This window comes from Sciurus carolinensis, chromosome 13 (assembly GCF_902686445.1).
Source record: "Sciurus carolinensis chromosome 13, mSciCar1.2, whole genome shotgun sequence".
Classification (NCBI taxonomy): domain Eukaryota; kingdom Metazoa; phylum Chordata; class Mammalia; order Rodentia; family Sciuridae; genus Sciurus; species Sciurus carolinensis.
The window spans coordinates 57,088,532-57,110,499 of NC_062225.1; the positions used below are offsets into that span (position 1 = coordinate 57,088,532).

General features: G+C 34.5%; 1 protein-coding gene across 1 annotated transcript in view; it reads left to right on the forward strand.

The window, feature by feature from the left end:
* Srbd1 (S1 RNA binding domain 1) overlaps positions 1 to 21,968 on the forward strand; it is a 237,839-nt gene that overhangs the window by 185,299 nt on the left and 30,572 nt on the right. The window contains exons 17-19 of the mRNA XM_047522685.1: positions 8,818 to 8,924; positions 10,178 to 10,354; positions 12,310 to 12,489. Of these exons, the coding sequence (XP_047378641.1) occupies positions 8,818 to 8,924; positions 10,178 to 10,354; positions 12,310 to 12,489 (464 nt within the window). The remainder of the gene's footprint in view (positions 1 to 8,817; positions 8,925 to 10,177; positions 10,355 to 12,309; positions 12,490 to 21,968) is intronic.

The following is a 21,968-nucleotide window of genomic DNA, read 5'->3' on the forward strand; positions in this document are numbered from 1 at the left end:
ATAAACTTGTTGTTATGATGAAATCCATTAGTTGTTTTTTGAATGTCAAGCCAAATTTGCATATGTGGGATAAATCACAGTTGATTATGATATATAATTATGTTTATGCATTGTTAAATCAATTTGCTGATATTTAGTTGAGATTTTTGCATCTCTCTTCAAAAGAGATGCTGGTTTGTAGTTTCCTTAAAATGTTCTTTATGGTTTTATATTAGAGTAATACTGTCTTCATAGAATCAGTTAGAAAGTATTCCTGCCGCTTCTATCTTCTAGAAGAGAATAAAGAGAATTGATATGGTTTTTCCCTTAAATACTTGGTAGAATTTACCAGTGAACTCATCTTGGTAAGGATTGCTTATTTTAAAGTTTTCTGGAGGAGAGTCAGGTAACCCTTACTCTAGGACTAGAATAGCTTGCTTATACCCTTTCTGGGGTGTCAGCAAAGTATTTAGGATGTTCAAGGCATTCCCCTCATTATGGCTGGTAGGACAGCTTATGTCTCCAAGTTCTATGCAATCTCAGGCTTCTCTGTGTAGCCCACAACTTCCAGGCTTTGTTTCCTTTGATCTTGTATAGTCTTGTCCTTGTTCCCTGGTTATGTGCAGCTTTACCAAATACATAAGGTGTCTCTTATACAAATTTCTGGAGTCTTTTCAAATCTTAGTTCTCTTTGGTATACTCTTAAAATTCCACTTGTCTCAGTACTCCTGACGTCTTGTTTATCTTTCCCTAGCTCAGTAAGACTGCTTGTGCCACAGTCTAGAAAACGTCCTCAGACAACTGGAATGTTTTGTGGTTTATCCTATGTAGTTTCCCCCTTTCTGAGATCATGGTCTTACATTGTCTGTTGTCCAATATCTAAAATCAGTTGCCAGATATTAAGGTGCATATAATAGGCCAAAACTTCATGAGGCCTGGCACAGAAAAACTACTGAAGCTTTGTGAGCAGAATGGAGAGTCCAGAGTGTATACAGTGCCCTGGAAACATAGGAGTCTGGCTATGCAAAGTGGGGAGACTTAATTGAACATCTGTGGACACTCATTTGATACCCTAAAAGATCCATGCCCTTAAAGTGGGACTATTCAAGTACTAAAGGTTAGGATTTTAAAATTAAGTTCCATTTGTTCTGTATAGAACATATAAGACAAATCATTGTCCCAGGGACCTTTCCATGAAGTTGACTTGAATGGCTGATTTCTATTAAATAGTATAAATTTGTGAAAACTGGATACTTAAATGCTGAATTTGCAATTAAGAAGTCTTCAGCATACCTTCCATTTTCAGAGGAGGAAAATTTGCAAAGAGAACATCTTCCTGTGTTGTTGTTGTTTTTATTTTTTGCTTTTTGTTTTTTCTTCTCTTACGTCTACTGACTGTATTTCAATCTGAATTTCCAGAACTGGAAAAATTCGTCCAGTGCCGAAAGACTGATAACCTTCTTGCTATCTTGGTCCTAGAGCTCTATAGCACCATATGTCATTCATTGTAGTTTATTCATTTAAAAAATAAAAATGTTCTGCTATTTCCAAGTATGTGTTTTAAAAAGAATGTGCTTATGAAGAAATCTTTGTCTTTGTCTTGTTGCAGTTATCTGTGATCAGTAGACGTAGAACCTGGTTTTTAAATGGCTAAGGTATTTCTGTGGTGCTGAACACTGCCGTCATCTTTATAGGGAGAACATAAAGACTTCTTGTATAATGGATGTGAAGAATTGAAGGAACTGCTGCTCTTAAGCACACATATTTCTGTTTCCTCAATTGTTTCCCATTGTCCTCTCAGTTCTTTTATGGGTCATTCACACACTCCCCTGGATGATTCTTTTAAACTGTCACCTGTCAATCAACGGAAAGTAGGTGCAAGACAAGGAAATAAACTTGCTTTTATTTTAAATTGGATAGCTGTTTTCTGTTAGGTTGTTTTGCTTCTTTAGTTTCTAGCTGTGTTTTGTATTTTGGCAATAGTAAGGGATTCGAGTGGTAATACCAAGTAAAATAAAGACTCAAGTAAGAATATTGCACCAGAAAACCACTGGGGCATAAACTTAAAGTTTAACATGGAATATATAAAGTAGACTGTTGTTCTTGTAGAAGTTGTAGTGCAGACAATGTTGTATCTGGAAGGACTTTTTTTATTTTTCTTTTAATAATTGTGAGATAATTTTAGTGCTTCAGAACAAAATGAAACACAGCAGTTTGATGAACAATTCTTTAGAAGTTTGTGGTACAGTAATAATAAAAATGTGGGTTCTTCCCTCAAAAAGACTGAGCAGCATAAATGACCACTTATATTCCTTTTTAAAAAATCTTATAAATTTTACATAAAAATTTAATCACTCAAACAGTATTTCCTTAAATTCAGAAGAGACTGTTTATATAATTCAAATAGCTTGCCCAAAAATTCAGAGTTGGGTAACTTTTTTTAAAAATGGAACAGTCCTTTTTTTCCTGGCCTCAAGTCTTTGCTGATCATTAGTACAGTCAGTCCTGGGGGCCTCTTGCCTCTTGTGATTGCCAATAAGGCAATGTGTCACATCTTAGCTTTCAGCAAATCTAAATGGAGATGCTTTAAGGACACGGAATACTTGTGATTTTTCCTGTGCTTTCAACACCTAGCACAACTAGCACAGTGTCTGATGCATAGTAGTTGCTTAGAAAATATTTTTTAAATGGAAAAATGAATACGCTTTTAATATCAAGGACACTATTATGAGCACAGTGTGCAACTTTGTCCCACATTCTCTCCCCCAAATATGTAAGATTTTTACTTTCAAAAAATAATGTCAACTCTTCAGTACTTTCCTGAGCAAAAAGTTGGGGAAGAATATAGGTAAAATCCATGATTATAGTTGACAGCAGTGCTTGTGGAAATTTCTCTTACACTAGTAGCTGCTAGAGGAATTAAATTTTAACTCAATATGTTTGGACCTTTTTTCCGTCTAAGGTATTTTAGTGAAATAGATAGACTACTATGTTTTTTAATTGCCTCATAATAGTGTACTATATAACTAGTCTATCATTTATTTGTATGAATCCCCTCTGGGTGCATTTTTAGATTGTGTACACACACACACACTCACACCTACCTTTGCATGTATCTTGCTATTTCCTTAGAATAAATTGTTGCATATGAAGGTACTATGTAAAATTATATTTATATTTGATATATATTTGTGAGATTCAGTTAGATAACATCATAAAGCCTTAATGCCTGACCATAAAAGTTCAAAGGTTTTTGTAACATGGTTATTGTAGTTTTCATTGCATCTGTCTTCCCACTAGACTTTGAGCCCCTCGATAAAGTGAATGAGTTAGAAAAACAAGAGATCCCAAGTCAGAGTGGCTTGAACAATAAGGAAATTATTATTCTTTATTAAACAATAAGGAAATGTTATTATGAGAAGCCCAGAGGAGGGATGAGCCCTGAGCTAGTTGATTCAGGAGCTCCAGAGTATTGTGAATAACCAGCCTTGAATGTATGCCATGTATGCCTACTGATATAGCTTTGTGAGTCAGCTTCTCCTCAAGTGGGTCCCTCCACGTGATACAGTGCCTGGCATTTGTAAATAGCAGATTTACCCTTACATTTCATTTGGTGTTATTGAATAAATGGAATGACACCATCATGATTTATTTAGACATTATTTTTTATTCCTTTTGATCATGACATACACTAGGAAACACATTTTACACCATGACCGGGGTACCCATCACACATATATTTGAGTATGTCACTCTTTACAAGTAAATATAATTCAAAGTAAAATTTTTCCAAAAACAGTATATAACCTTTCTACTATAGTTATAGTAAGGTTAAATGCTATTTTATTTATATTTAATTATATTTGTTATATTACCTAATGTATAGGTATAGGCTGTTTGTTAACTTTTTTGTAGTCCAGAACACATGATGGCATGCTGGAGCACCCAGTGGTGCACCATTGAGGTTGCTCTTTCAAATGTGAATCAGATCAAGATTGAAAATACTTTTTCACAATCTTTGATTCATAAGATAATTTTAGAACTGATTCAGAGAATAGTCATTAATTTCATACTCAATGGGAATATATTATACAAGCCTATGAATACCAGGATTTGGGGAATTTGGAACCATCTTTGAAGTTGCCTAGCAAGAGTATAAAAAGATAACTAAATGCCACATGTGATCCTGGATTGAATTCTGGATTAGAAGAAAACACTTTAAACAATAATTGGGACAGTTGATGAAATTCAGTATGGGCTGTACATCAGATAATAATATTACATTGATGAATCACCTGATATTAATAATTGTATTGTGGGTATGTGTGACAATGTTCTTGTTATTTGGAAAATACACCAAAGTATGTATTTGAGGGAAGACTATAGGGAAGTTCTTTGTATTGCTTTTACATATTTCTTCTAAATTTGAAATTATTTCCAAATGAAAAGTTGTAAAATGTCAAGCATTATTTTCCAACTGTAAAAAAAAAATGTGAACCTGTTTTTTTTATTTCATATAATCTGAATACACTATTTTGTATATCATGGTTTGTAATTCACTTAATATGTTATTAGATTTAGTTTGTTAGTATTTGTTGAGAATTTTTGCATCTGTATTCATAAAGGATATTGGTCTAAGTTTTCCTATGGTGTCTTTGTGTGACTTTAGTATCAGGGTTATGCTGGCTTCACAGGATGACTTTGAAAGAGTTCTCCTATTCTATTTTTTTTTTTCTTTTTGGAAATATTTGAAAAGGATTGATATTAGTTCTTTTTGAAATGATTAATAGTATTCATCAATGAAGCTATCTGGACCTGAACTTTTTTTTTTGTTGGGAGATTTGTGGTTACTGATTGAACTAGAGGTAGAAGAGGCAACCAGCACAACCTTCATCAGGAACCATAGCTTTTTACTTGTTGATAAGTCTGTTCAGATTTTCTATTTCTTCTTGAGTCAGTTATGGCAATTTCTGTGTTCCTAGGAATTTGTTAATTTTTATTCCTTTAAAGTGTGTCTAGTTTAATATATATTGAATAATATCACATTTTTACATTGTGTAAATATATCTGATTTAAGTTTTATGTGAAGTTATATTTCAGCCATACAAAATAAATCCTCCATAAACTTAACATCTGATCTGAAATGTATTTTACTTACCATGATAATGTTTTGAGCATTCTACTTGTTCTACATCCTTACCAGCACTTGATATTTTCCATTTTTTTCATGTTGGTCATTCTAGTTATAAGTGTTCCAAGTTTTTTTTTTTTTTTCAATTTTGAAGGTTTTAAGGTGTCATCTACAAAAATATCATTACTAACAAACATCTGAAATCTATCATTGTTTTGCATATTTATAAAACTTTTTAAAAATCAAGTTTATTTTAAAGTTTTAGAATTTGTTTTCCATTTAGAATGGCTCGAGTCAAGTCAAAGACTACTAAGTTGGAGTCAATATTTTCTTTAAATTTGGTACTATTAACCTTTCTATGTCTGGTAGTTGAGCTTGCTCTATAAATCTTATTTCACTATTGTTTTCTTCTAAGTATAAATGATTTTAAGGGTGACTTGTACTAACTCAGTTAAAATATTCAAATGCTGAGATTTTGAAAAATGTTATGCTCAGTAACTATACTTGTTTGGAAAAAATTAGTATTTCGCCAATGGATAATACACTTCTCACATACTTTTCTCCATAACTCTATGAAGTTATTTAATCTCTTCATCAATCAGTGACCAAATTGATTATAATATATCAGAAAATCAAGTGAGATGTCCAGGAACCAAGTACCTATTCCTGGCCAATTTATATTTTCTTCCTCTCACATGATAATCTCAGTTGACTATTTTATTTATTGTACTCTTATTCCATGTTAAGAATATGTACAATATACTCTATGTGATCTATTTGTTTTTTTCTTGATATTTTTTATGCTAGTGGCATGTCACTAAATTAATTTTATTGTCCACTGATTGGTCCAACCCTCAGTTTGAAAAGCAGTGGTTTGAACCAGTCACTATCACATGCTGGAAGGTAGCGGGGGCAGTTTCCCCAGAGCATGTGGTCTTATAGAGGTGGGTCAGATATGTGAGGCATAGTCAGACTTGTTTGGAAAGAGGAAATGGGAGTTGAAAGCTAGAGGTAGAAGAGGCAACCAGCACAACCTTCATCAGGAACCATAGCTTAGTCATTTAGCTATCTAATCATCTGGCATGCTTTGAATTATGTAATTATATGCCCTTGTTCTAATGACTTCTGTTATGGTTTGGATATGTGGTGTCCCCAAAAAACTCATGTGTAGACAATGCAAGAATTTTCAGAGGTGAAGTGATTGGATGTTGAGAGCCTTAACCTTATCAGTGCATTAATCCACTGATATGGATTAACTTGGCAATAACTATAGCAGGTAGGGTATGACTGAAAGATGTAGGTCACCAGGGCCATGCTGTTGGGTTTTATAGATTGTCCCTGATGAGCATAGCCGGCTTTCTCTGCTTTCTATTGCCATGTCCTGAATTGCTTCTCTCTGCCATACGTTTCCGCCACATTCTGCATCATCTCAGGCCCAGAGCAATGCAGTTGGCCATCTTTGAACTGAGACCTCTGAAATTGTGAGCCCCAAATAAGCTTTTTCTCTTCTACCTTGTTCTTGTCAGGTCTTTCAGTCACAGCAATGCACAATCTGACTTAAACAGTTCCCAACTATTTATCTACCTTTTCCCCCATGTTTATAGTTTTGTGTTTTCTCTCAGATATTTTATTTTGTTATCATTGTTTGTCTTTTGATTGTCTTCCTTCATATTAAAGTCCCCTTTTCATTGTGCTGCTTCTTATCTCTTTTTAAACAAAGGAAAGACTGTGTAGTTTTTTTGTTTGTTTGTTTGTTTTGGTACTGGGGATGGAACCCAGGGCCTCAGGCATGCTTGCTTATTATATTTCAAAATTACATCCAAAATTTTTATCTGTGACCTGGATAGTTACAAAGTTACCTCTTAAAATCAGAAGCATTCCTGTACTCTCAGTCTTCCAGAGCATAAACTTCTATTATTAAATGGTAATAATGTAATTGCAAATATGTGGGAACTATACTATATTGTTTTTCTTACTTCCCTGAGACATTTGGAGAAATACATTGACCTACAGTTCATAACCAGGACAACAACCAGAGGAGTATTAATTTTAGAATTATTAGTAATATCAAGTATATTCATTGTAGTAACATAGATTCAATTAACTAACAAATGTTTACTTTTAGATAGTGCATTTCTTCAATTGTAAGCTGCACATTTTTTCACCTGTTAACACATCTGAAATCAGAATGCATATTAAAATAAATTGTGTTCTTTGATTACTGTTGGCCCTGTGGTCAATAATGGTATTGTGTCTTCATGAACTTGATTGTTAATCCTAGAGACATGACTGAACTGCAGACCCTTCACTGTTTTAGTGAACAAATCTGAACAATAGACCATTTAAGGAATAAATGGGAGTTTTATAGGATTCTAAAATCTCTTCTTTCGATGTCTTCTGTTAAGATTAAGATAGGACTACTATCTTCAAAGTTTCCAAGAATGATCATCTAAAGCTTAAAAGAAAATCTCAGAGATAATAGAGGGTGGCTCTTTTTAGAAATGCTGCATTACCAAGAGTCTTTAGCATAACTATACTGCACAGAAAACCTTGACACCTATGTCTTTGAGTAAAGTAATGATCCAGAAGAATAGAACACTGAATATAATAAAGTTTAAGACTACCTTAACCAGCTTAAGTTGCTTACATTTTCCTTCAGATTTGTGGATGTTAAACAAGTTTTAAAATTTCTGGGCTGGGGATATAGCTCATTTGGACTAGGGAAATAGCCCAGTTGGTAGATTGCTTGCCTCACATGCAAGACCTCATACAAGACCCTGAGTTCAATCCCCAGCACCCAAAAAAAAATTCTTAGAAAAATCTAAAAGTTCTTTTATAAAATTTTTAAAAATTAATAAAATTTAATTTTTTCTAAGCAATAAAAATGCATTGTCTTATGGTTTAATTGACAGTGTATTTCTTTCTTAGTGTATAAAATAGTAATGTTTCATATAAGCAATACTACCTTCAATTAGATGAAATATAATACCTTGATTTACTGTTCAACTTACTGAATATTATTGTACTGCTTCCTATTTTAGCTTAATGCTTTCTTCTCTTAGAACAACTAAGGAGCCGAATGCATCTACCTGTGAGATAATACCATAAAGCAGTGCATGAATGACAATGCCAGTTCCTCAAAGCATGACCCACAGCCACAATATTTCCTGGTGACTTGTTAGAATGCACATTCTCAGCCCCAACTTCAGACCTACTTAATCAGAAATCTGGATATGGGGCCCATTGACCTCTTTTAACAATTCCTACACGTGATTTTGATGCAGGCTAAGGTTTGAGAACAACTACTCTAGACAAGATCTCAGACAAAGAAAAAATATTGGTATTCTTATATTCAAATCAGGTGTATGAGTATCTTAGTGTATCAGAACATACAGATTCTTTAAGTTCAGGTCCTTTACATCTGTTATGTGTGTTTAAAAGGAATGAAGAAATTCACCATGTTGTGTATTAGCCAGCGACCAGGAGTATAGGCAGAACAATAGAATAATCCAAGAGCTGTGTCTCCTTCACTTTTTTAAAAAATATATTTTTTGAAGTTGATGAACCTTTATTTTATTCATTTATTTGTATGTGGTGCTGAGAGTCAAATCCAGTGCCTCACACATGCTAGTCAAGTGCTCTACCACTGAGCCACAATCCCAGCCCTCTCCTTCACTTTTGATTGATACGTGATCTTGTCTTTTCAGCATGATGTATCCCAGACTTTACTCAAGGCCACTCTGGACAGTGTTGTAGAAGAATGTGTCAGCTTTGTGGGAGTGGATATTAACATCTGTTCAGAAGTTTTGTTAAGGTGAGACAAGAAATCTGTGGCTGAAGATCACAGAATCTTGAGTATAACTGACTATCCAGTTCAAACTCAAGCAGAACAAGGGACATGTGTAAAGTTGTCAAGTATAGAAAATCTATGGATTTATACATTGCTTTAGATAATCAGTCAGAGAGGAAAACATCATTTAAGGAAAGAATTATAACAATTCACATTATCATTTTTAATATTGCAAATCTAAAGTGAAAAGCATATGGTAACCATTGAATGCATTAGTGTCGCTAATAGAATTTAAATAAGGTTAACATGAAAAAGAGCTGTTTCCCACATGAGAGTAGGTATTTTTCACTAGTTCGGTCTCTTGCATGCATCGATCATAGCTGGCAGCAACCAAAAGATAAAACTCTGAAAATCCAACTTCTGGTTACCATATTTTTACCCTGATTCCACATGTCACCTATCAAAATTTCCATCATTCAGTTGTATCTTACATGCTGTAAGATACAAAAAAATGTTGTATCTTTTTTTCCTGTAGTGGCAGAAAAGCTGCTTTTTCTGTTTGTAGTCTTGTATTTATTACACAAGTGTGCTGTTGCAGTGTGAAATTCCCTGATCTGGACCTTTTTCACTGAAACAGTACAGTGAAAAATATCCTTTACATTTTAAGGTATTGCTTGTCTTCCATGGCTACAAACATTTCATAACTCCAGGTATGGAAATCCATAATAGGATTGAGATTCTCTGAAATAATAATGTTTTAGTTAACATCAAGCAAACTACCTGATGATATTATTTTCATATTTTCATTCTAATGTCAACATTCATGGATAAGTATCCATCTATAGTTCTCTTTAATGAAAACAGACAGACACACCACCCCCAGCACCACCAAAAGAGAATGGTACATTAGAATGGTACCTATTAGAACTTCTACTGCTAACTATCTTTTTAAGCTAAATAGAAATAGGTAGAATTTTATCTTGATTCGGAAATATGATGAATTGAGAAATACTATGAAGAGTGTTTTTTTTTCCCCTTATATCAAGGTGGACCAGCTTTACCAGCATCTTTGACAGCATCTAGTTTTGTCATTATTTTTGCATTCCACAGTCCTTATTTCCTGTTTGTCCTTTTGATTTAACTCCCCTTTGGATTAACTTTTGACATAGAATATGTAATTGCAATTGATTTTATGATCCAGATGTTTTTATATCATTGTCTTTTTAGATGAGATATTTTCCCTGGTTTATTCATTTTGTTTACTTTTTTTTTTTAAGGCATATTGCAGGACTCAATGCCAACAGAGCCAAAAATATTATTGAATGGCGAGAGAAAAATGGACCCTTCATCAACCGAGAACAGCTGAAGAAAGTGAAAGGGCTGGGTCCAAAATCCTTCCAACAGTGTGCTGGTTTCATCAGAATCAATCAGGATTATATTCGAACATTTTGCAGGTGATTATAAGAGTGTATTTCTGGTAGTATTTTCTTCCTTCTCTCTTTTGATTATTACTCAGCCTATGGATTGACAAAGGTGCCTCTTGTTTATACCTTCATTCAGTATATGTTGAGTGTCTTTTTTTTGCTAGGAACTGGGAATATAGCAGTTAACAAGTCAGCAAATTCTCTGTTCTTATGGAGTCATGGAGTTTGATAAATATAATAAACTAGTAAAATAATAGCTTAAGATAGTACATAAGTGCTAAAAAAATTAACACACAAAGACTTGACATTGTGTTAGAAAGCAGGGCAACTGCTTTAGGTGAGTTATTTATTAAAAATTACTTGAGGGTTGTGGCTTAGTGGTAGAACTCTTGCCTAGCACGTGTGAGGCATTGGGTTCGATTCTTAGCACTGCCTATAAATAAATGAATAACATAAAGGTCTACTAACATCTAAAAAATAGTTACTTGAGTAGAGTTTTACATGAAATGAAGGGGCCAGTTGCACAAGGATCAGAGAGAAAGCAAACAGTGAGTGTGCAGAATTCTATGGCAGGACCAACTTTGGTATATTTGAGAAATGGCATGAAGCTAGCATGATTAGAGCGTAGCAAGTGGAAAGGAATGGTATGAGATGAGGTGACAAAAGTCCCTTAGCAATGACTACTTCTTCCTGATAACTCCTCCCTTAGCATTAATTATCAATTGTATAGATTGAGTTAAATTCTTACTTTTGTTCCCACATTTTGTTGGTACATTATAATTGTACATAAGGATGGAATTTATTGTTACATATTGGTACTTGCACACAATATAACAATATAATTTGACCAATAACACACCCTGTCATTTCCCCCTAAATTCCTATTTTTTAGTCATGGTAGTGCAAAAGCAAAGAAATTAGATAAACTTCTTAGCATTTTGTAATTATGAAAAAATAGCTTTTATGTATCTGCGTCTGTGGGACTACTTGATTTATTAATATGTAGTTTTCCTCTGGACAAAATTATAATAAAGGTGATATGGAAAAATAATCCTTATTCTAGAAAAGACTAAAAGGAAACCAACCCCACGAGATAGTAGAATATATTGTAAAGCTTGGTTTTGATAGAATAAATACAACAGTAGAGTCTGAAATTCACCAAAATGTTATTTGGAACTTAGTTTATAATAAAGATGACATTTCAAAAACTGAGGAAAAGTTGATCAATTATCCATAAATGGCATTATGACAACTATCTGGAATTTGATATATGTGAAGGAAACTGTAGTCCCACCTTACTCATTATACCCAAATAAATTCCAAATGGATTAAATGTAAAAAGAGAAACTGTAAAAGTACCAGAACATGGGTAAATCTTGCAGACCAATGGAGTGGTAGAAGTTCTAAGTAGAGCACAAAATCCTGAAGGCAGAACTAAAACTGATGATAAAATAATCCTCTGTTTATTTTTGTTTTTTGAACACTTTGTTCAAAAAGTCCAACAGTTTTCAAAAAGAAGTAAGGAGTGAAAAGTGCCTATGATCTGTCATTTTACTCTCTTAAATGACTTTTAGGATTTTAAAAAATTATTTATATTTTAAAGTTCCCCCTGATATGTCAGGTTCAAGTCTTTTTCCATTCATCCTATTCTGTACTCACTAGGTTCTTTTGAAAACTTGGGATTTTCTTCAACTGAGAAATCATCATCATATTATTATCATTTCCCTGCATTTTTCTGTTCTTTCCTAGAATGCCAATTACACAGATTGAATCAGTTAAGAATGTTTTTGGCTTTAAGTAACAGAAAGTCCTATTAACAGTGGTTTAAACACATAAGTGACAGTTTCTGTGCAGTAAATGGTTGCTGTTTGTATATATTTGTATGGTGGAGAAATAAACATGCATTTAATTAAAGTTTCTTTTCTTTTCTGCCCAACCTTTCCCCTTTTTAAAATTTGTTTTATTCTGGTTTTAATTGACTGCAGTAGTCAGCAAATTGAATCTTCAGGCCAGATTCAAGGAGTTGCTGTAACATCTTCAGCAGGTGAGGTCACAAATGAGAAGCAAGGCAAAAAGAAGAGCAAAACTACAGTGGATGTTGTACTGAAGCCAAATCCTTTGGATCAGACTTGTATTCATCCGGAATCATATGACATAGCAATGAGGTAAGTCTGAGGCCCATGCAAGAGTTCTCTGTGCCCAGTGAATTGTCTACAGCAAATGACCTTTGTTTGGGCATAATGGAAACTGAAAAATATGACCGTGTTTAACATGACAACATTTTTTTTAGAAGTTCCGCATTGCTGAGTTATGTGGCACATTATTTTATTTCATTGAGGAATGAAACCATTATTCCTGGATCAGTGTCAAGCTAATAAACCCTGGTTCTAATGGTTAAGTGTGTGTAATGGAAATTGCATGGCACTTTCTTCTGTTTGTTTTGGAAATTAACAGGACACAATTGACTAGCACCTGGCATAATCTTGTGCTTCTCTAAAGATAGAGCCCTTTTGAAAGTAAACATCCAACTCAGAGTTCCTAAGAATTACTGTCCTGGTGGGTTATTACAGAACCCAAGAAACAGTATACTTTTAGTGAGCTCGCTAACACAGAATGATAAAGGAAAGTTTTTGAATATAAGAGAAATTTAATATAAAACATTAAAAGAAAAAACAACTTTTTACTAGCACATTTAATTAGCTTTAAAATTTTTAACTAGTTCAAAACCAGTGACTTGCTACTTAATCAAAAAATTTTAAGGTATTTTTACTTACTGAATTATATTACATTGAATTTTAAAATAGCGAATAATTTAACTTTTATTGACTTTAAAATTAGATATGTAACTTGTCTTGAAATCATTTGTATTCACTTGTTAGTAAATTCCATTATTTTGTTTTCTTTTAAAAATGCTTAATTTATAAAGATACAGCACATTATGGTGAATTTAGAAAATAGTGAAAAAGTAAAAAATAATATTCTATTAACATCAAAACAGTGCTTTTTCCACTTACCCCCAACATTTTATTATGAAAAAATGTAAGTGTACGAAAAAGTTCAAAAAAAAAAAAAAACTGAAGTGAATTCCTGTATACCCACACCTAGATTTTATCATTAACATTTTACTCTACCTGTTTTTCCACTTATCTATCCGTCTGTTCATTGATCAGTTTCTTATTTTTGGGTGCATTAACATTACTATGGGCATATATGATTACACAGCCAATGTAGTTCCACATCATATACAGTCAGAAAAATAGGAAGTTATATTCCATATATGTACAATATGTCAAAAAAAATCGCAGACATCAAGACACTTTCCACTAAATTCTTCATCATGCATGCAGTTAACTACATTTTTTTTTTTTTTTTTTTTTTTTTTTTTGCAGTGCTGGGGATTGAACCCAGCGCCTTGTGCTTGCAAGGCAAGCACTCTACCAACTGAGCTATCTCCCTAGCCCTTAACTACATTTTGATGATTCTTTTTTTTTTTTTTATCTTTTTTTTTTTTTATTGTAAACAAATGGGATACATGTTGTTTCTCTATTTGTACATGGCGTAAAGGCATACCATTTGTGTAATCATAAATTTACATAGGGTAATGTTGTTTGATTCATTCTGTTATTTTTTTCCCTTCCCCCCCACACCTCCCACCCCTCTTTTCCCTCTATACAGTTCTTCCTTCCTCCATTCTTGCCCCCCTCCCTAACCCTAACTCTAACCCTAACACTAGCCCCTCCCACCCCCCATTATGTGTCATCATCCACTTATTAGAGATATCATTCGTCCTTTGGTTTTTTGAGATTGGCTTATCTCACTTAGCATGATATTCTCCAATTTCATCCATTTGCCTGCAAATGCCATAATTTTATCATTCTTTATGGCTGAATAATATTCCATTGCATATATATATACCACATTTTCTTTATCCATTCGTCAATTGAAGGACATCTAGGTTGGTTCCACAATCTGGCTATTGTGAACTGAGCAGCTATGAACATTGATGTGGCTGTATCTCTGTAGTATGCTGATTTTAAGTCCTTTGGGTATAGGCCAAGGAGTGGGATAGCTGGGTCAAATGGTGGTTCCATTCCAAGTTTTCTAAGGAGTCTCCATACTGCTTTCCAGAGTGGCTGCACTAATTTGCAGCCCCACCAGCTATGTATGAGTGTACCTTTCTCCCCACATCCTCACCAACACCTGTTGTTGCTTGTATTCTTGATAATCGTCATTCTAATTGGGGTGAGATGGAATCTTAGGGTGGTTTTGATTTGCATTTCTCTTATTACTAGAGATGTTGAACATTTTTCCATATGTTTGTTGATTGCTTGTAGATCTTCTTCTGTGAAGTGTCTATTCATTTCCTTAGCCCATTTGTCGATTGGATTATTTGTATTCTTGGTATAGAGTTTTTTGAGTTCTTTATAGATTCTGGAGATTAGTGCTTTTTCTGAAGTATTATTGGCAAAGATTTTCTCCCACTCTGTAGGCTCTTTCTTCGCATTGCTGATAGTTTCCTTTGCTGAGAGAAAGCTTTTTAGTTTGAATCTATCCCAGTTATTAATTCTTGCTTTTATTTCTTGTGCTATGGGAGTCCTGTTGAGGAAGTCTGGTCCTAAGCCGACATGTTGAAGCTCTGGACCTACTTTTTCTTCTGTAAGATGCAAGGTCTCTGGTCTGATTCCAAGATCCTTAATCCATTTTGAGTTTAGTTTCGTGCATGGTGAGAGATATGGGTTTAGTTTCATTCTGTTGCATATGGATTTCCAATTCTCCCAGCCCCATTTATTGAAGAGGCTATCTTTTCTCCATTGCATATTTTTGGCCCCTTTGTCTAGTATGAGAAAATTGTATTTATTTGGGTTTGTGTCCATGTCCTCTATTCTGTACCATTGATCTTCCTATTTTGGTACCAATACCATGCCGTTTTTGTTACTATTGCTTTGTAGTAGAGTTGAAGATCTGGTATTACGATACCCCCAGGTTCACTCTTTCTGCCAAGAATTGCTTTAGCTATTCTGGGTTTCTTATTTTTCCAGATGAATTTCGTAATTGCTTGCTCTATTTCTGTAAGGTACGACATTGGGATTTTAATTGGAATTGCATTGAATCTGTATAGCACTTTTGGTAGTATGGCCATTTCGACAATATTAATTCTTCCTATCCAAGAACATGGGAGATCTTTCCATCTTCTAAGGTTTTCTTTAATTTCTTTCTTTAGTGTTCTGTAGTTCTCATTGTAGAGGTCTTTCACCTCTTTTGTGAGATTGACTCCCTAGTATTTTATTTTTTTCGATGCTATTGTGAATGGGGTAGTTTTCCTAATTATTCTTTCCAAAGAATCATCACTTATGTATAAAAATGCTTTAGATTTATGTGCATTGATCTTATATCCCGCTACTTTACTGAATTCACTTATGAGTTCTGAAAGTTTTCTGGTGGAATTTCCTGGTTCCTCTAAGTATATAATCATATCATCAGCAAATAGGGATAGTTTGAGTTCCTCTTTTCCTATTCGTATCCCTTTAATTTCTTTGGTCTGTCTAATTGCTCTGGCTAGAGATTCAAGGACGATATTGAAAAGAAGTGGTGAAAGAGGGCATCCCTGCCTTGTTCCAGTTTTTAGGGGGAATGCTTTCAGGTTTTCACCATTTAGAATAATATTAGCCATGGGCTTAGCATAGATGGCCTTTACAATGTTAAGGAACATTCCCACTATCCCAATTTTTTCTAGTGTTTTGAGCATGAAGGTGTGCTGTATTTTATCAAATGCTTTTTCTGCATCTATCGAAATAATCATGTGATTCTTGACTTTAAGTCTATTGATATGGTGAATTACATTTATTGATTTCCTGATGTTGAACCAACCTTGCATCCCTGGGATGAAACCCACTTGATCATGGTGCACTATCTTTTTAATATGTTTTTGTATGTGATTTGCTAAAATTTTGTTGAGAATTTTTGCGTCGATGTTCATTAAGGATATTGGTCTGAAATTTTCTTTCCTCGATGTGTCTCTGTCTGGTTTAGGTATCAGGGTGATATTGGTTTCATAGAATGAGTTTGGGAGGGTTCCCTCCTCTTCTATTTCATGGAATACTTTGAGGAGTATTGGAATGAGCTCTTCTTTAAAGGTTTTGTAGAACTTGGCTGAGAACCCATCTGGTCCTGGACTTTTCTTTGTTGGTAGGCTTTTGATGACTTCTTCTATTTCATTACTTGAAATTGGTCTATTTAAATTGTGTATGTCCTCCTCATTTAGCATGATATTTTCCATTTCCATCATTTAGCAGTAGATGCCATAATTTCATTCTTTTATGGCTGAGTACAACTCCATTGTGTGTGTATGTGTATCACAGTTTCTTAATCCATTCATCTATTGATGGGCATCTGAGTTGAAGTATCACTGCAGTATGCCAATTTTAGATCTTGGGAAAATACTAAGGAGAGAGATACTGAGTCATGTGGTGGTTTTTATCCCTATTTTTTTGAGGAGTTGCCATACTGCTTTCCAGAGTGATTATACTAGTCTGCAGTCCATACAAGTCTACCTTTTCCCCCACAACCTCACCAGCATTTATTGTTGTTTATATTCTTGATCATTGCCATTCTGAGTGGAATGAGATAAAAATCTTAGTATAGTTTTGATTTGCTTTTTCCTGATTGCTAGAGATGTTGAACATTTTTTCATTTATTTGTTGACCATTTCTATTTCTTCTTTTGAGAAGTTTCTATTTAGTTCTTTTGCCCTTTTGTTGATTTTTTTGGTGTTTTTTGAGTTCTTTGTATATTCTAGACATTGGTCCCCTGTTGGACGAGTAGTTGGCGAAGATTTTCTCCCATTCTGTAGGTGCTCTCTTCATACTCTAAATTGTATCCTTTGCTGTGCAGAAGCTTTTTAGTTTGATGGCATCCTACTTTTTTTTTTTTTTTTGGTGCTGGGGATTGAACCCAGGGCCTTGTGTATGTGAGGCAAGCACTTTACCAACTGAGCTGTATCCCCAGCCCCATCCTACTTATTGATTCTTGGTTTTATTTTCTTGAGTTTTGGGGGTCTTGTTAAGGAAGATGGTGCCAGCGTCTATATGATGGAGTGTTGACCCTATGTTTTCTTCTAAAAGTTGTAAAGTTTCTTGTGTAATTGCTAAGTCTTTTGATTTAAGTTTTCTGCAGGGTGAGAGAGAGGGGTCTAATTTCATTTTTCTGCAGATAGCTATCCCTGTTTCCCAGCACCATTTGTTAAAAAAGGCTGTCTTTTCTCCAAGATACATTTTTGGTGCCTTTGTCAGATATCGGATGGCTATAGGTATGTGGATTTGTCTCTGTGTCTTCTATTCTGTTCCATTGATCTTCATGTCTATTTTGATGCCAGTATCATGCTGTTTTTATTACTATAGCTCAATGGTATAATTTCTGATCTTGTATTGTGATGTTTCTTGCTTCACTTTTTTTGCTTAGTATTGTTTTGGCTATTGGGTGTCTCATTCTTCCAAACAAATTTTAAAATTATTTTTTCTAATTTTATGAAAAATGTCATTGATATTTTGATGGTGATTCCATTCACTCTTATCTATTGCTTTTGGTAGTATGACCATTTTGACAATATTGATTGTGGCTACCTAAGAAGATGGGATGTCCTTCCATCTTCTAAGGTCTTCCTGTTTCTTCAGTGTTCTAAAATTTTCATTGTAGAGTTCTTTTACCTCCTTAGATAAATTCCCAAGGTTTTTTAAAAATTTTATATTAGGTTATTGTGAGTGGGATGGTTTTCCTGATTTCTTCCTTGACCAAGTCACTGTTGGAGTATAGGAAAGCTTTTTTTTTTTTAATTTATTTTGATTGTAAACAAATGAGATACATCTTGTTTCTGTTTGTACATGGAGTAACAACATACCATTTGCGTAATCATACGTTAACATAGGGTAATGATGTTTGATTCATTCTGTTGTTTTTTCCTTCCCCCCCACCCCTCCCACCCCACTTTTCCCTCTATACAGTCCCTCCTTCCTCTATTCTTCCCCCCTCGCACTCCCCATTATGTGTCATCATCCGCTTATCAGTGAGATCATTCATCTTTTGGATTTTTGAGATTGGCTTATCTCACTTAGCATGATATTCTCCAGTTTCATCCATTTGCCTGCAAATGCCATAATTTTATCATTGTTTATGGCTGAGTAATATTCCATTGCATATATATATACTACAGTTTCTTTATCCATTCATCAATTGAAGGACATCTAGGTTGGTTCCACAATCTGGCTATTGTGAACTGAGCAGCTATGAACATTGATGTGGCTGTATCTCTGTAGTATGCTGATTTTAAGTCCTTTGGGTATAGGCCAAGGAGTGGGATAGCTGGGTCAAATGGTGGTTCCATTCTAAGTTTTCTAAGGAATCTCCACACTGCTTTCCAGAGTGGCTGCACTAATTTGCAGCCCCACCAGCAATGTATGATTGTACCTTTTTCCCCACATCACTCCAACACGTATTGTTGCTTGTATTCTTGATAATTGCCATTCTAATTGAGGTGAGATGGAATCTTAGGGTAGTTTTGATTTGCATTTCTCTTATTACTAGAGATGTTGAACATTTTTTCATATGTTTGTTGATTGCTTGTAGATCTTCTTCTGTGAAGCGTCTGTTCATATCCTTAGCCCATTTGTTGATTGGGTTATTTGTATTGTTGGTGTAGAGTTTTTTGAGTTCTTTATAGATTCTGGAAATTAGTGCTCTATCTGAAGTATGAACCCACTCTGTAGGCTCTTTCTTCGCATTGCTGATAGTTTCCTTTGCGGAGAGAAAGCTATTTAGTTTGAATCTATCCCAGTTATTGATTCTTGCTTTTATTTCTTGTGCTATGGGAGTCCTGTTAAGGAAGTCTGATCCTAAGCCAACAAGTTGAAGATTTGGACCTACTTTTTCTTCTATAAGATGCAGGGTCTGTGGTCTGATTTCAAGGTCCTTGATCCATTGTGAGTTTATTTTTGTGCAGGGTGAGAGATAGGGGTTTAGTTTCATTCTGTTGCATATGGATTTCCAATTCTCCCAGCACCATTTGTTGAAGAGGCTATCTTTTCTCCATTGCATATTTTTGGCCCCTTTGTCTAGTATGAGAAAATTGTATTTATTTGGGTTTGTGTCTGTGTCCTCTATTCTGTACCATTGATCTTCCTGTCTATTTTGGTGCCAATACCATGCCGCTTTTGTTACTATTGCTTTGTAGTATAGTTGAAGTTCTGGTATTGTGATACCCCTGTTTCATTCTTCCTGCTAAGGATTCCTTTAGCTATTCTGGGTTTCTTTTTCTTCCAGATGAATTTCATGATTGCTTGCTCTATTTCTGTAAGGTATGTCATTGGGATTTTAATTGGAATTGCATTGAATCTGTATAGCACTCTTGATAGTATGGCCATTTTGACAATATTAATTCTGCCTATCCAAGAACATGGGAGATCTTTCCATCTTCTAAGGTCTGCCTCAATTTCTTTCTTCAATGTTTTGTAGTTTTCATTGTAGAGATCTTTTACCTCTTTGCTTAGATTGATTCCCAACTATTTTATTTTTTTTGAGGCTATTGCAAATGGAGTTGTTTTCCTCATTTCCCTTTCAGCTGTTTTGTTGCTTGCATATAAACATACTTTAGATTTATGAGTGTTGATTTTATAGCCTGCTATTTTGCTGAATTCATTGATGATATCTAGAAGTTTTCTGGAGGAGGTTTTTTGGATCCTCTAAATATAGAATCATGTCATCCGCAAATAGTGACAGCTTAAGTTCCTCTGTTCCTATTTGTATCCCTTTAATTTCTTTTGTCTGCCTAATTGCTCTGGTTAGAGTTTCGAGGACAGTGTTGAATAGAAGTGGTGAAAGAGGACATCCCTGTCTTATTCCGGTTTTTAAAGGGAATGCTTTCAGTTTTTCTCCATTAAGAATGATGTTGGCCATGGGCTTAGCATAAATAGCCTTTACAATGTTCAGGTATGTTCCTACTATCCCTATTTTTTCTAGTGTTTTGAGCATGAAGGGCGTTGTAATTTGTCGAACACTTTTCTGTGTCAATTGAAATAACCATATGATTCTTATCCTTAAGTCTGTTGACATGATGGATTACGTTTTTTGATTTACGGATGTTAAACCATCCTTGCATTCCAGGGATGAACTCCATGATCATGGTGCATGATTTTCTTAGTATGATTTTGGATACGGTTAGCCAATATTTTCTTAAGGATCTTTGCATCTATATTCATCAAGGATATTGGTCTAAAGTTTTCTTTCCTTGATGTGTCTTTTCCTGGTTTGGGTATGAGGGTGATATTAGCTTCATAGAATGAGTTTGGTAGGGTACCCTCCTTTTCTATTTCCTGGAATACTTTGAGAAGTATTGGAATGAGTTCTTCTTTGAAGGTCTTGTAGAACTCGGCTGAGAGTCCGTCTGGTCCTGGGCTTTTCTTGGATGGTAGATTTTTAATGGCTTCTTCTATTTCATTGCTTGATATTGATCTGTTTAAATTGTGTATGTCCTCCTGGTTCAGCTTGGGAGGAGCATATGTCTCTAGATATTTGTCAGTGTCTTCGGTAGTTTCTATTTTCTTGGAATACAGATTTTCAAAGTAGTTTCTCATTATGTTCTGTATCTTAGTGGTGTCTGTCATGATATTTCCTTTTTCATCATATATTTTAGTAATTTGAGTCTTCTCTCTCCTTCTCTTTGTTAGTGTGGCTAAGGGTTTGTCTATTTTGTTTACTTTCTCAAAGAACCAACTTTTTGTTTTGTTAATTTTTTGAATAGTTTCTTTTGTTTCAATTTTATTGATTTCAGCTCTGATTTTAATTATTTCCTGTCTCCTACTACTTTTGCTGTTATTCTGTTCTTCTTTTTCTCGGACTTTGAGCTGTAATGTTAGGTCATTTAGTTGTTGACTTTTCATTCTTTTCTGGAATGCGCTCCATGCAATGAATTTTCCTCTTAGTACCGCTTTCATAGTGTCCCAGAGATTTTGATATGTTGTGTCATTGTTCTCATTGACCTCTAAGAATTTTTTTATCTCCTCCCTGATGTTTTCTGTTATCCATGTTTCGTTCAATAACATATTATTTAGTCTTCAGGTGTTGGAGTAATTTCTGTTTTTTATTTTGTCATTGATTTCTACTCTCAGTCCATTATGATCTGATAGAACACAAGGCAGTATCTCTATCTTTTTGCATTTCCTAAGGGCTGCTTTGTGGCATAACATATGGTCTATTTTGGAGAAGGTTCCATGTGCTGCTTAGAAGAAAGTGAATCTGCTCGTTGATGGATGGAATATTCTATATATGTCTATTAAGTCTAGGTTATTGATTGTGTTATTGAGTTCTATGGTTTCTTTGTTTGGTTTTTGTTTGGAAGATCTATCTAGTGATGACAGTGGTGCATTAAAGTCACCCAGAATTATTGTGTTGTGGTCTATGTGATTCCTGAAATTGAGAAGAATTTGTTTGATGTACAGGTATGCACCATTGTTTGGGGCATAAATATTTACTATCATTATGTCTTCCTGATTTATGGTTCCCTTAAGCAGTATGAAATGTCCTTCTTTATCCCTTGTGACTACCTTTGCCTTGAAGTCCACTTTATCTGATATAAGAATGGAAACCCCCGCTTTTT